The following is a 15494-nucleotide window of genomic DNA, read 5'->3' as shown; positions in this document are numbered from 1 at the left end:
ACGATGCCGTGGTATCACCACAAAGCATGAAACTAAACAACCAATGACATTGCGCTGTCATGGTCAGATCACGTAATGTCAGCTAGACCTACAAAATGTTTTGAACTGACAGACAGCTGATATTTGAACGTGTCCGTGAAAAGCATAATAGAAAAACTGCACTTCAATAAGACTGGCTGTTCAAGCGTTTTGTGTGCGTGTGCATGCGTATCGGCCTGCCTGACCTGAAACTGTGCACTGATACTGGGTGGTTTCTTCTTTTTGTGAAGGTGAAGCAGCGACTTGGTGATGCGGTCATGAAGCGTCAGGTTGCTGAGGTACTTCAGTGACTTGACATTCAATAAGTGCTGCAAGTGACAATCAAAGCACACGACATGAACACTCCATACCTTTATCAAAAAAATGAGAAGAGAAATTGTCAGCTAACCTTTGGAAAAACTGGCTTGGTTTTGTAGTTTTTGTTCCTCCTGTGTGTAAAAAGTTTCAAAAGGAAAAACTAATTAAAATCAATAGCATCTCATTAGTCTTGTTTATTACGCAAAATTCTAGACCACGTGTCGGCTTAAGGGTAGCAGGTGGGCTTGAGCTTGAGCCTTACACAGGTTACTTTAGACCAGAGGTGGCAAAGACCCTAGATTTGTCGCCAGCTAATCACAGGGCACAAAAATCACTCACTTTGAAATCCACACCTTTGGAAAACCTACTCATCAATTTACCATGAGTATGATTTTTTTCTTTCATTTCCAAAAAGGGAAGGTGCTCACATGAGAATGTCATGGGCTCGCTCCAGAAGCTTGCTGCTGGCAGAGTTGATAAAGACGCCGTCTTCGTCTGTGGTGGAGGTGCAGGATGAGAAGCGGCTCTGTCGACCCACACGACCATTACATGCGAGGCCCGGAGAATCTCTATGGTAAAGCAAACGCCAAACTTATATTATTTTGGATTCATCTATTCTCTCTTGGTGTTAATAAGTTGATTGAAGTCATGCTGTCTATTATCCAAATTAAATTGCATCATTTCACTCCCATAAACTTAAAGCAGTAGATCCCTGCATTAGAGTGGACTCATTCTCCAAAATATGAGGCACAAACATCTAATAATATAGCTAACAAATTTTGTTAAAAAATTCCACATTTCAGAGAGGTATTCTATGAACCGCATTTCCAATAAATGTGGAACGTCATGTTAAAGAAATGCAAATACCTATACTCTACATTCAATCGAATACAATGCAAACATGTTTAATATTTAAATTGATAAACATTATTATTATTTATTTACTTTGACGGCCGCAACGTATTTCACAAGTTGGGGTTGATGTTCCTGTACGTTCCGACACCCCAACATATTTTGAGTGCTTTTCTCTAAATGTATTCTAGTCATTGACAAACATATGTGCTGGGCAACTCATTTGTTAATAGAAAATTGTCTTATGAGCTTGATCTGAATATGACCTAGAATGAGTATGTGGCAAGAATGTAACAGAAAATTCCATTTAACAAGCATGATCAAATAAAAGTGTCACATCCAATCAGGTTGTAAAAATTCTATGTATTTACTACTTCCAAAATGTTTCATCTTTTGCATGTTGGAGTTTTTGTATGACATGCAAAATAATGATGTCATGGACTTCTTGGTTAGAGTTTGAATTAGAAATTAATAATAAAAAAAAGATTAAATAAAAAAAAATAAAAAAATCAATAAAAAGTTGGAAATACAGTCAGACAGTGAGACACAAAGTAACAGGGCTAAAAATGCCCAATAAATTAGAAAATCAAAGAAGTTGGCAAGACAAAAAATAGATCATGAATCCGTAGCTTGGTGGACAAAGGTGGCGGCTACAAATTCATTCCCAATTGCAGATGTGTTACAAAGTAACACGCTGAGAAAATAAAATAAAACACATAACTTTATATCTCTTTTTTCTGGCCACGGAAAAGAAACTTATCTACCAGGACACCAATTCGTCCTGTCTTATCCAGAATACCAGAGCAACAGTGGATGTGATTTGATGACATGCAAAGTAGCAGAACTGTTGCAGCATTCGAATGGGCCATCTGCTAAGCAGAAACTACACACTGCAATATTGAATAAAGACCAAGCACAAATCATCTGATCACCTCTGGCCTAAAATCTTAAACAGAATTTCTCCCCAGCCGATCATCAGCTTGAGTAAAGGATGATGCACAATATGGCTTTTGTGTTAACTTGTTTCTGCGAGAGCCCCATAAAGCACTGCAGTGTGCACCGTGCAGTCCAGCTGACAAGCACCCTGTCGGGAGTGAATATTTATCCCACCCTAGACATTTCTCACCAACACATAACTGTGACTTTACATCACTGAGGAAGCAGCTGCTCAATTAATGTGGAGAGAAGAGAGCGTGTGAATGTGCGTACAGGAGACCAAAAAAAAGAGTGGGCAGAGGTTGCAAATCTAATTAAGGGATGGATTTAACACACCCTCTGACAGTGCCTAACAAAAGTGGGCTTAGGCGGGTTGCTCTGCGCTACCAGTCAGCGCTATTAGTCGTGAATGACTAATCTGATGGTCCACTGCTAATTAGAGAAGTGCTGCTTCAGAGTCTCAGTGGGACAGTGGGACAGCCACCACCTGGGGCCAAAGCACGCTTAATGGTCTCATCGTAACGGATCGCTTCCAACACCTCATGTGATCATTTACATGGGGGAATGTAGTACAAATGCATTATCTTAACAACCATGAGAGTTCATCGTGGAACGGACAAATTTATGTGGACATAAAAATAGCATATATGCATACTACTGTACATTCTTAGGCTTGACATATCCTATCATTGTTTTATTTTGTATAATGGTAAATGGAATTGAACGGATATTAGAAATATGCCAAATGTAACAGAGAGTCTGAATGTAACAATTGAGCGTCAGAGTCTTACCGTGGAGATTTTTCATTGATGGTGTTGCTCCCCTGATGGTCTGACAGAGGTGTGCGTGCACTCCTCCTGCTCACACCTATTTCACCAACAGACAGTGTTGTGTAAGGATTACATGGCTTTCATTCACAAACTCAAATCTAAATCATTTGACAAGACTTCAGTGTTATTGTAGTTTGTTATGTGCCTCTTCAGTGCAAGTGCTTTCTTTTAGAGATGAAGGTCTGTGAAGGTTAAAATGAGTTGTTAGTGTCAAATTATAGAAGAGTGCTTTTGGTCACAATGTTTTTCTTTTGGCGTTTTAAAACTCAAAACAAAACCCAAAACAGCATTGTGCTCTCATGTTGTAATAGTCCTAATATTAAAAAGTGTGATGGCAAAGCAGTGATAAGCTTACACTTTCTCAAGGAACATATTTTGAATGGCAATTAAAAGTGTTGAGAAGTTCAACCACTATAAAGCATGTTAGCTTAACTAGAAAAGAGACATTAGATGGCTTATGACAACTGTATACCGTTTTCCGTCTCATCAATTTGTACATTTTCACTCTCATCGGCAGCTGCGGGACAGCACAAAACAAAAAGACAGATCATGACAAAAGACCCATGAAAGTGGCATGTGGGGGGGGAAAAAAAAACTTGAGGTCTACTATGTGTAAAGCACTGACTAAAAAAGAACATAAGCGGCAGGAATACACACACATACACTGACTGACCAACTAAACTAGTTTGATATCTATTACTAGGGCTGTATCAAATAGTATGGCTTTTGTGAAATAATAATGTTCACTTTAAGTGTCAGAGATGTCATAATTGTACAGTTTCTTTTTTTGGTTGAACTTTGAAGTGGGGTAGAGCTGTGTAGTACCATACGTACTGCACAATGAGTTATGTCTATCTTTTGGTGACCGCATTTTATCCAATGACAGACTTAAACATATGAGACATTTTAATGTGATAATTATATTAAATAAATAACTCTCCATCAGAACTAAAAAAATAAATAAAAGTGGGTTCTCTGTCTGCAATTACGTTGTGTTTCTGCTGCAGCAACACAGACAGAGAACCCACTTTTATTTTTTTTAGTTCCCAAGATCGTATGCAAGTCAGAACGTGACTTGACGCAGTCATAAAAATCCTAATTCCAATTAATAAATAATGGCGGTTTTGGCATGTGACTAAGTATTCTAAAGAAAACTACGGTAGTTCGTTGCGTGCCGTTCAGAGCGTTGAATTTGTGTCGGTTGAACTGTAAACTGACCCCCCCCCCCGTATTACCTTTGTAAAGGCAAAAGTTTTGATGTAGCTCTTGTATTTGATATCATTATACAATATCTTTTTAAGAGATCATAATGTTGTTGTTCGGTGTCTGTGATGCATCAGTCATCAATCATCATCATGAGCATTGTGCGACATGGGAACGAATCTGTGTGCTATGATAGACAAGTAACAGTGCTTGAGGACAAAAAAAGTCAAAAGTGGACATGAAAGTGCCAGTGATGGTTGCCTAGCAGTAGCAGCGTGTTTTGACAAAGCAATGGCAACATGCATTTCTTTGCTAGCTACTGACATTTCAGTGGCATGACATGCTCGTGAACACCATAAGGTGAAAACAGCAGGAAAACAAAGCATTCAGCTGTAAAATGCAGGAAAGAACAGGGAGACAGGTGGGGTGGGGGACAGAGGAGACCAACCGGCATCTAGTTTAATAACAAAACCAGGTATGCAGACAATAATTATGAAGCAGCCAATGGAGCCAAGGGATGTTCAATACCACTTTTTTCAGTAGTCATTATTACCAGGCACCGATACCAGAAGTATTTGATACATTAAATCTACCACCCAAAATAATGAGAGCTCATTTTTTAAGAGGACATTTGTATCCCAATATAGCAATTGTCCTTAAAATCGCATGAAATGAATGGCAATTTTCTATTCTTCTAATTCCTACTTTCTGATCGTAAAACGATACTGGCACGGTCTCAATAGGGTGGCCGATACTGGTACCAGCCAATGTTACCAGAACTGTGAAATGAGGCTGGTATCTGCACTGGTACAGATACCTGGTATCGGTACTCTCCCATCTCTGATAAAGACTGTGAACTCTTTTCTTAAATTTGGGCGTTATGCTTCCAGTCTCTCTTGGCTTGATTCAAGTCGGAGTAAAGTGCAGTTGTGTTGATGTTGGTTGGCCTCATCCCTTATCCTGAGTTCCCCAGTGGTTTGTGAGCTGACAGGTAGAGGAGGAGGAGAAGGAGGGGGGGGGGGTTCTTTTCTTTGGCAGCCTTACTGTGCTTCTCCTCTTTGCATCTCTGCAGGATCTCTAAGCTTCTCTGATGCACAGGGTGCTGCAGAAAGCTAAAACTATCCACACTGTTCAAAACTGCACAGGGAGCAGCGTCATCATGCCCTTGGAGAAGCAAAACAAGATGAGAAGAGAAACAAGGAGAGAAAGAAACACATGGACATACAACACAGGGAAAAGAGAGAAAAACCGAAAGATTAGACAGTGAAGAAAAAGATGCAGTTGTCTACTGGAGAGAAACTGGTGCAAGACGTTTTGACATTGGAAACAGCATTTGATGGAAATAGTTGGATGCTTTATTTGCCATTCCACAAGATGTCTTCTATGGAGAAGTGTCATGGCTTTCCTTTTAATAGTTTCAACAAGTGAGAGGAGTAAGACAATTTTGTGAACCTTTTGAGTTTGGCTGTGTGTGTGTGTGTGCGCTTCTGTTCATTTGGGAGTTTTAAAGATCGGAAAAAACATTTGAAGCAAAGGCAAATGATGATAGATGTACCGGTACTTGTTATACGCTAGACCGGGAAAAACATCTGCATTTCAAATTTAGAACAAAGGACATGTTCTATAGTGAAGAAAAGTGGCACATGTTGACAGATAGTTTAAAGGAAAGGAACAGCTGGAGTAAATAAATACATGTGTTATGTCTATATGACTACAGAGCAGAGCACTAAAACTATGGAACGACAGTTAGAGAAGCATCAAATATGGCATGATGTGACAAAAGCCACCTACAATGAAAAAATGGGACATAACTGTGTGGTATGTATGCTATTTCGTTGGCATTAAATCACTCGTCTTCTGGTTGGAAGTTTGCTAACAACAGACAATAGTTTCCTGACCAAGATTCACAAAGCGTTAGCATTACAATATATAATTCAAATACTTGTTTCGATCTCCATATTTTGAATTTGATGCACATGATTTTTTTTATTTTTTTTATTTCAGTATCTCCAGGCACCCGTTTTGCAATGTGCTAAATACTCAAACCTGGGTGTAATCGTGCCAAACCAAAGGTTTTCGTCTATGAATATCCATCTGTCATAGCACTTCTATTTGCACTCACCGGCCCGCCTGGGGGTGTGCCTCTTCCCAGCCTGTCTGAAAGCCACCAGGGCCCTGAAGTAAGCCCTGAGTACTGCCCAGCGGAAGGTGGCTGACGGATCGATGCCGATCAGACTGCAGATGAAGGCATTCTTGCTGCTCTTCAGCAGCGCCACAATGTCTGGTCTCATATGGTCGGTGTTCTTCTCCCTGAAATCCTGTGTCAAAGACACAAGGAGACAAATGTTTTGTAAATATAATGGTATGGTCTGCCTGATTGCCACCATACTCTCAAATCTAAAACGGGATTATTTCTGAGTTTCTGGCAACAGATCACATGAGTAACTGGAGAAATACACGAATAGAAATAGCACACAAGGGGAAATCCTTACTATAACTTACTATTGATGTGTGGTCTTTAGTTGCTGCCTTTGATTGGCAGCCAGTGGAGGAGTACGTCTCCAGAAAAACAGGCCTTGTTCGTGTGCTGCTATCTGTTTCTTTATTAGATTTTTATTTGAGGATACCACGTTGTGGTTATTGCTAATGAATCTCAATGTATTTGTTGTGTCAGCTAATTTAGAGTAAATGGTGATGATTTTGAGGCCTTCACAATTAGTGTAATTGACTTTCTGAGACTGAGTTAGTGAGAGACGTGAGTGTGTTACCGAGGTGGCACGGTAAAACACTGGTTGGTACGTCCGCCTCACAGTTCAGAGGGTGCGGGTTCGATCCCACCTCTGGCCCTCCCTGTTTGGATGTGTGTTTGGGCATGTTCTCCCCGTGTCTGCGTGGGTTTTCTCCATGAACTCCGGTTTCCTCCCACATCCCTAAAACATGCTTGGTAGGCCGACTGCGCACTCCAAATTGCCCATAGATGTGAGTGCGAATGGTTGTTCGTCTCTTGTGTGCCTTGCGATTGGCTGGTAACCAGTTCAGGGTGTCCCCGTCTACTGCCCGATGACCCCTGGGATAGGCTCCAGCACGCTTGCGACCTCCGTGGGGATAAGCAGTATAGAAAATGGATGGATGGATGGATGGATGGATGGATGGATGGATGGATGGATGGATGGATGGATGGATGGATGGAGTTACCATGTTGCCATAACCCTCCCAACCCAGCCAATACGGAATGGAAAATTGCAGAATGTACGTAGGTGTTAAAGATGGGTGTCTCCAAACATTGAGAAGAATTCCGGAAATTGCAGGACAATTATACACTCAGATTAATACTAACCTTGACACCATACTTGACTTTGCCAGCATAGTGTTGGATAATGAAGGCGGGCTCCATGACAGCAGGGAACTCGATGTACCTATTCCCCTCATGCTGCCGCTTGAACTTATCCAACAATGTCTGGTTGGTGGCTTGTGGGAAGCTAAAATCAAAGAAAAAGTTTTTAACACGCAATAATCTTGGCAAAGGGCAAAACAATGGCTTTTGACATCTGCACTCAAAATGAAAACATCTTGAGGGAGGATCTCTGCAAAGAAAACACTGTTTAAAGCCACGTTGCAAACACACAACTGGCAACAGTCAATTCATTCCTGATATGTGTTCATCTCATTCAAAAGTGATAAAGGATGCATCTTTCATCCAGACACTGCTAACTCCAACCACTATTTTTCCAGACAAGTTAAAACGATTTGATCTTTAACCAGTTGGACATTTTATCTTCTGACACTGCAGTCATTTCAAGTCAATTGGAGCTCATACGGTCTCTTGCTCCCTTTCTTATCAAGAGCCAGAACTGCTGCGGAAAATCAACAGATTACAGGAAGAGCCAAGGAATGAGACACCAGGGGCTTTGAAATCTGAGCTCAATCAAAACACGGACCCGATGCCTTGCAGCTTCTTAAAACTGGAGGAAGTTCGGTGTCCAAATGGTGGGTCGCAATAAAATATAACAGACAAAACTGAGGATGATACAATAAAATGATACAGATGTCAATGATCTATGTTAAAGGGCAATTTATTTTGGGTTGATGAGTTTTGTGATTCCCCATAGAAAAAAAAACAAATGTTTTCCAATGAACTGAACAGCCGACTCACTTGCACTCTTCATCCAAGAGGTGGAACAAAGCTGTGGGCTTCTTACTGATGAGATTGATGCAGCCTGTATTGTCAATGTAGTCGATAGTTCTCCAGCTGATGCCCTCCGCCCTGTACTCCTCCTACAGGGAACACCAAAAGTGCACTCAGCCCTCAACAAAATTATTCCGAGACAAAACCGAAGGCACCGCAGGCAGTTTTGCTCTTCAAATATTGCTTGGCTGTGCATGTTATTTTTCCCCGTGTCCATGGGAAAGAGCTTTAGCCAATAAAGACTTCATTTCGGGGACTTTTAATGAAAATCCCTGCAGCCTGTTTCTCTAGATCTCATACACTAAAATACTTGTGAAATTCCCTTTACTAGAAATTAATTTCTGTTTGAGGACAAATATTAGTGACGGTATGGATCTATTGGTCTGGAGGAGTGGCGTGTGATGCTAGTTTATCTGCGTACAAGTGCCGGGGCAGAAGCTGTGGCAAGCTCCTGCTCAAGTGTGGACACTGAACATATTGACTGAGTTTCAATGTTCTCTTGGCAATCAATAAATGGTTGAAAAGTGTATCTGTGGCTGTATATATAAAGTTGAGTTACGTGTACTCACCTGTTCCAGTTTGAAGGTGTGCTGATTGAAGTAGTGCTGAAGACGCTCATTGGCATAGTTGATGCAGAACTGCTCAAAGCTGTTGTTCTCATAGTCTTCAAAACCAAAAATGTCCAACACTCCGATGGACAAGATCTATGAGACCATAAAATAGTCATTTGGATTAAATTACCAATTGTACTGAACGTCTGTTTTCTTTAGAGAGAGCCTGGAGCCTATCCAGGCTTCACTGGTTGCCAACCAATCACAGCAGACTATAACTTCAAGCCAAACTCTCTGCTCGTGGGCATGTCTTTTGTTCCTTACCTTGGTGGGTTCATCCAGGTCCTTGATATTGAGCAGAGCATGGTTGATTCTGAAGACAATCCAGTCAAACAGTGCACTGTATAGCGACTTGGCCATGGAGTCTCTCACCGTACCCGCCTACAAGTACATACACAAACATACATTAAGAGTACACGGATTAGAGTATGAGGCTACTTAAACGTTCTTGAGGCTTAAACGGCTTCCTCCTGCTCTACAATGCTGTTTTATTTACGACTACACCTTTTTCTGTTTCATAAAAGCGTAGGACAGTTGACCAGAACATTGACAAGAATATGAATAGTCATGAAAGAAAGACAAGCTACATTGACTGGTTTAAATGAAAACACACAAACTCAAAAAAGTGTGTGCATGCATGACAAATAAAATGACAGTGTCTAAATATATGAATATCCTGCATAGCTCAATACTTTTGTAATTTACATAGATATCTCAGCATAAATTCACAAACGTGGGTGAATAAAGTTTTCATAAACTATGAAGTTTTTTTAATAAAAGGCCCCTTGTCAAATTATCGAGGTAAAACAAATCATTCACATTTACGACGGAAAGCTTTGACCTTTCAGAAGTAAAGGTGAGTTGAAAACAAATTTTAAAGTGGTGACTTAAAGCAAACAGCTCCCTTTAACCCCATATAATCCGCCATGTATGATTTGAAAAGGTCACTCCAAATATCGAAAACATGAATCAAGGAACATATTAATCTCTCCCTCTTTTTCTAATCAGTCAAAAGCTTTTCATTATTTAGAGGACGTCGGAACAACTTCACATCTCTAACCAAATGACAAATCTCTCAAGAATTTCTCTGATGTCTTTGAGGTTTTAACTTGTATTAATTTGTTTACCGTTTAGCATTGTTGTTTTATTGAGCAGTTTTATCGAGAGACCACCCAGTGTGCAACAAAAACAATCACAAGAGAACCCAAACATCATTGGGTGGGAGGTTGTGACAGTTTTGATGGGAAACGCCGAGTCTCAATGTTGGGACACTTTCTTTGGAATGATAATAACTCTTGTTTTGGCAACCTCTTAAAGAGATATCGCACTTACTGGTGAAGTGATGCGAGTATTAGCGAATGGCTTTAATGGTTGCAAACAGTTTTTCTTGTCACCATCAAATTTTGAACAGAATCAAATTTTATTTATATCAAATGTACAGCAGTTTGTTATAGCTGCGTTTGTTGTTAGAAATGCTACAGAAATTTTATTTAGATGAGTTTAGGACATGTCCCTGGATGAACAGAGGCCCTTTTTTTTTTTTTTTTTTTTAATAGAAACCTTCAGTCAAATTATTTTCCACTGACACCGTGTTTGGATATGACTGTAGTCGAACATCTTTTACTTGTTACTATGTCGAACAAAATTGAGAAATGTACCCTTTTCATAAAAATATTTGAGTCATTTCACTTGAACTTTTCTCAGAAGCACAGCACTCATCAATTAAAACACCCTTTTCTCTTCAGGAATGCAAGTACATAAAAATGTTCTGCAACCGTAAATTTGAAAACTAATGGGTAACATCGCCTGCGCCGGAGGTCCCAGAGTCTCCAATAATACCACTAAAGATCACTTGATCTGTTCTAATTGCTTTTTGTAAACTAGTCGCAACAGTGTTTTGTAAAAGCCACAAGCTCGCTAAATTGACGGTAGCCCTCGTGGCCCTTGCTTGGTGGCAACAGAGGGCCCTTGCTTGGTGGCAACATCCTAACTCTGCCCCTGTTGTCTTGGTCAGGCAGCCCAACTCAACATTACGTTAACAGAACTCCCCTCCCAAAATTGACTGCCTATAATCAGACTGCGACAAATGAATATGGTAAATGTGGTGTATTTTGCAATCTGTGCATTCTCTCAAAATGAAGAGACCTTAAATTGGGACATTGTCAATTGTGGATAGAAAATGCACAATTGTCCTTGTTTTAATGTTTCCTCATAAAAGGCTATGAAACATCACAAAAATATCTTGGTGAATACCAAGGCTGTCATGTAAACAAAAGTCAGTTCTGGCATAAACCGAACATTTGGTGATCTAATCCATTTGTTTGGCTGTGTATGTCCACATTGTCCTTTACCTCATTCTGATGGCTCTCATCTGCAGACCATGACTTTTGTTTGTTTTACAAGCGGGGTTCTCAATGAACACTGTACGGGGGCTTGAAATGCCTTCCCGTCTCTAAACACACTAACAGCCTGCGTGTGTTTGTGTGCGTGTCCATGCGTGTGTGTGCGCACGTGTTGAGCATGAGTTCATGTGTACGGCCATACTAGACTGTCAGAGCAAGAGCAAAAGTGCAAGAGGAGATCCGGTATGGGTCCAAGCTGTCCTATAAACATGGCCAGGTCAGGCTGGAGAAGCGAGTCCATTACCGAGTTGGCAACGAGCCTCCAGACACGCTATATACACCGAGACACTCATCTTGAGCATATAAACATGCTTAACTGCAATCAGCTTCAATTTGTACCTCTATGGATGACTAAAATATTTATTTATGGTTGATATAAATTGAGAATTGCTCACCTCCGCCAGTTTGTAAGGGACAATCAGCTTTTCTCCGACGGTAATAGTCTTCCGTGTTGTCAGAGCTTCAATCAGCATCTCCTCTTTGACCTGAGCAAATAGAATCGTTCAATATGCTCAAAGCCACAGTGTGCAAGAATAAATATACGATTATCACAAGGATTTAGCTTTAACTCGGCTATTAAATCAAATGCCAACATTCATTCAGGCATGTTTAGGTTCAGGATGATTGAATCGGTGACATCAGTGACACTCTGAAGTCCTGCGACTAGTATGGAACTTTGTCAGGGGAGATTATTATATTTACTCTCAAAAAAGATGGCCAGCCATGATTAACCCTAACCCTATCTCAATTACCTAACAACAGTTATCTACTCTCAAGATCACATTTGTGGAAAATTTCTCATCACTGAGTAAAAGTCAGTACAGATCATAGACAACAGCTGCCACTTGTTTTTATTAACTCCTGTACACTCCGAGGAAATTAAAGAAAGGAACAGCAAAAGGCTGATTTCATGAGCAATGAAGGATTACGACTGGAACTGCAATTGCAATTCAGCACTGCAATTGAGAGACACAGGCATACCTTAATTGCATACCTTCAAGGAATGACAAACATTTTACATGTCAAGACGGTGACTCGAACTGTTTAAAATGAGAGCAGTTTACTTTTGACCTTTTTGGCAAAATTCCATTTTTTCAGTATCCATCCTGATTAGACTGAGCAGACAATAAGAAACACTTGAGCGTTTAGTTTTTCAGCACAGCATGATGTAGTCATACCTGCAGGAGTTCTGAAATCACAGGCAACACCTCTGGGTTACAGATGTCAATAGAGTCATCCCTGTAGGTTTTTTTCTTGTAGCGAATGTTGCCCAGGTGGAGGATGGCGGATAGCAATGAGAAGATCCTTAAAAGAAAAGGTTGTGGGGTTCAAATAACACCGGAAATATAATGTACTCGTCATATATTTGAACGAAGTTAAGGTTGAGTCACACATTCACACACTTTCTTCTTCTGTGGTTCAGAACCTCTTGTTAGGTGGACAACATTTACAGAAATGGTTCTTGTGCATTGAAAACACGGTGCTCGAAATTTCCTGTTAGGTGCTTGTAATTGTAGCTCAAATCCTAACATCATTCTGATTGTTTTTAGCAATATTAGTATATCGAGGGCAATTTCTATTGATATTGATCATGTGTCTATCGTCATACCGTACATAATAACTTGGGGGTTGATAGTGTACAGTATGACACATTTTATACATAGTGTTCATATTCCAACTCGGAGGTTATGGGTTTGATCCCTAGCCCTTGTAACCATGTCAAACTGTCCTTGAGCAAGACACCAAATCCACAGTTGCTCCCAATTCTGCGTCATTGTGTAAAGACACAGTCGCTTTTGCATGCTTTGTAGATGGAAAAGTGCTATTCACCACATGTTGGACTTTTTAGGGTAATTATTATTATTTATCCGACGTATGTTATTACTTAGCTTACGCAAGTCTCTATGTGCGTATGTGCATGCTTGCATGGGTGGGTGCGCGTACGTCACTCACTGTTTTCGCATGTAAGGAAGAAAGCCAACCATCTCCATCCCGAGCTGAAGCCTCTCAAAGTCATGCTTCAAATCCTCTCCTTCAACTGTGAAGCAGTCCTGCAAAATGTGGAAACCAGGAGTCATCACACTCACAGTCACTCCAGCTAACGAAAACTGGCTATGAAGTGGAGAAGCACGTACTAATACTGTTGAAATAAACTGTGAACCAATGTTTTTGTGTTTACAGTCTCTTGCTAAGTTGTTTAAGAAAAGGGATTTTCGTTTAGACTGGAGATTGGAGGAGAAAAACGGTGGCCTGAAGCATAATTAGGAAGCAAACAAATAAGGAACACTGTGGTCCGACGTGTGGAGCAACAAGTGAAGATACAGCAACCCGAGTGGAAAATGTTGCCACTTTCCATTTGGTGCATGTTCACAAGATGGCTGACATCTGAGAGGAACGTTCACTGGCCACAACGATAGAAAGACAATCTCATTTACGATGCAAAAGTAACCTGAATGCCACTCAGTAAACGAGAACAATATGTTTTTGGAATGTGGGAGGTCGTTGGAATACCTAAGTACAAGCACGGTGAGAAGGTGCCAACTCAATAAGGAAGGCAGAGCCAAAGAGTCAAACCCAGTTCCTCAGAATTGTGAGGTTGACATGCTAAGTAGTCACGACACCACCCTGTGGACTGTGCCAATATTTCTGTTTTATTGTTCTTTGAACTAAAAAAAATAAAAATAAAATCACACTTCCATCCGTACAGCGTGTCGTATCTTGGAATGCTAAAACATCATCATGCCGATAGAGTGTATTAATGTAGGTAGAATTTGTAAGCAAATAATGTAATCTGAGAAAATCACGCGTTTTAAAATGTGACATGCTGACATGTTCCATTCTTGGGACCTCTGACTGGCAGCTGTGATTTTTAATCAGATCCAGTGAGGAGAGGTGTGCCATTGAACAAATAACTCATCCCCACATGTAAACATTCCATAGATCACCTGCACACAGGTGAGTGAACACCTTGAACAAACATAAGCGTGTGATTTGCTACTTTTCTACACGTCTTACATTATCTTTAGGTTGGGCTGGAAGTGGAGATTCATCTCTTAGACTGGCAACAAAATGGCATCAACTACCTCATTCTATCATGTTAATAGGAATCAACATCACTAAGAAAGTTTCCAGTCCCTTGTGAAATCTACACAATGAATTAAAATAGTTGTGGAAGCAAATGGGGGTACAAATAAGGTGTTTAATGTGGGCCAGACGATCAACCAAGACGTCTACAAAGCGATCCGGCGGTGTTTGCTTTGTTCAGTTTGTGTGAGGTGGCGAGAAATGAAACAGGACAATTCGTGGCCTGCCTGGTCAGAAAGCCTTGAGCATCTGACAGTTCCTGGCCGAGAAGAAGACCACAGGGAATAGCCATCTCATTATTCCTCTGGCTCATTGTGATTTTTGTCCCTGAGTCCAGGGAAGGCTGGAAAATAGCATTAAGACTACCCATGCATTACTGCAAAGGGGAAAGGTTATGACATTGATCCTGGAACTTCTCTGACACATCTTGCATACGCTCCACAACTAAACAGGTGTGGAAAAACTCAGGGTGCTGCACGTCTGATTCAATGTATTTAAGCAACTTATTGAGAACCTTATTTCTGGCATGTGGAAGCATTTACTCCCACCATACAAAAACATTACATTGTCCAAGAAATGGATTGTGGACAAGGGTTCCAAAGTGGTCAGGATATGACTAGACATACCAACATCATTCCAACAGGCAACAACGGGGAAAATATACACACATAAGGGGGGGGGGGGGATCAAACCAGGAAATATCCAAAGGGGATCAGGGTGGTGGGGGGATGTGAAACAGCGAGGCAATGTGCAGTGGCTTCTATAAAATGCACACTCAGATACTGACCGCTTCACTCTCACAGTAAGTGTCCCGGTGCAGTCGGTGGGTTGTCTTTGTCATCTGGAAATGTTAAGGTAGAGTTTACAGGGCATGAGGTTAGAATTAGACAGCAGCATTCCGTGATGACATAATCCATTATAGACTTGAACACGGACTACACACAGGTTACTAACAATAACGAACATGCAGTTAAAAAACATGAGAAATGGTTGGAGGTCACATATAAGTACAGACTTTGACATAGTTTCTGCACATGAAATGAAAGCTGATGGA

The 15494-nt window shown here is 40.7% G+C and overlaps 1 protein-coding gene across 10 annotated transcripts in view; it reads right to left on the bottom strand.

The window, feature by feature from the left end:
* Positions 1-15494, bottom strand: part of myo9aa (myosin IXAa) — a 69413-nt gene that overhangs the window by 17618 nt on the left and 36301 nt on the right. For 8 of the 10 annotated variants that reach the window (XM_085908117.1, XM_085908113.1, XM_085908122.1 and 5 more), the window contains exons 6-19: positions 15228-15281; positions 13310-13407; positions 12535-12661; positions 11752-11841; positions 9219-9335; positions 8913-9047; positions 8311-8432; positions 7495-7636; positions 6280-6475; positions 5202-5321; positions 2916-2991; positions 765-905; positions 428-467; positions 225-347 (exon numbers count right to left, since the gene is read on the bottom strand). In XM_085908117.1, coding sequence (XP_085764243.1) covers positions 225-347; positions 428-467; positions 765-905; positions 2916-2991; positions 5202-5321; positions 6280-6475; positions 7495-7636; positions 8311-8432; positions 8913-9047; positions 9219-9335; positions 11752-11841; positions 12535-12661; positions 13310-13407; positions 15228-15281 — 1581 coding nt within the window. Of the gene's footprint in view, positions 1-224; positions 348-427; positions 468-764; positions 906-2915; positions 2992-3426; positions 3472-5201; positions 5322-6279; positions 6476-7494; positions 7637-8310; positions 8433-8912; positions 9048-9218; positions 9336-11751; positions 11842-12534; positions 12662-13309; positions 13408-15227; positions 15282-15494 lie in introns of all 10 variants that reach the window. The other 2 variants (XM_085908123.1, XM_085908120.1) reach the window with 2 other exon arrangements.

Source organism: Syngnathus leptorhynchus, chromosome 3, assembly GCF_054491065.1.
Source record: "Syngnathus leptorhynchus isolate UIUO chromosome 3, UIUO_Slep, whole genome shotgun sequence".
NCBI lineage: Eukaryota > Metazoa > Chordata > Actinopteri > Syngnathiformes > Syngnathidae > Syngnathus > Syngnathus leptorhynchus.
This window is presented reverse-complemented; position numbering and strand designations above follow the sequence as displayed.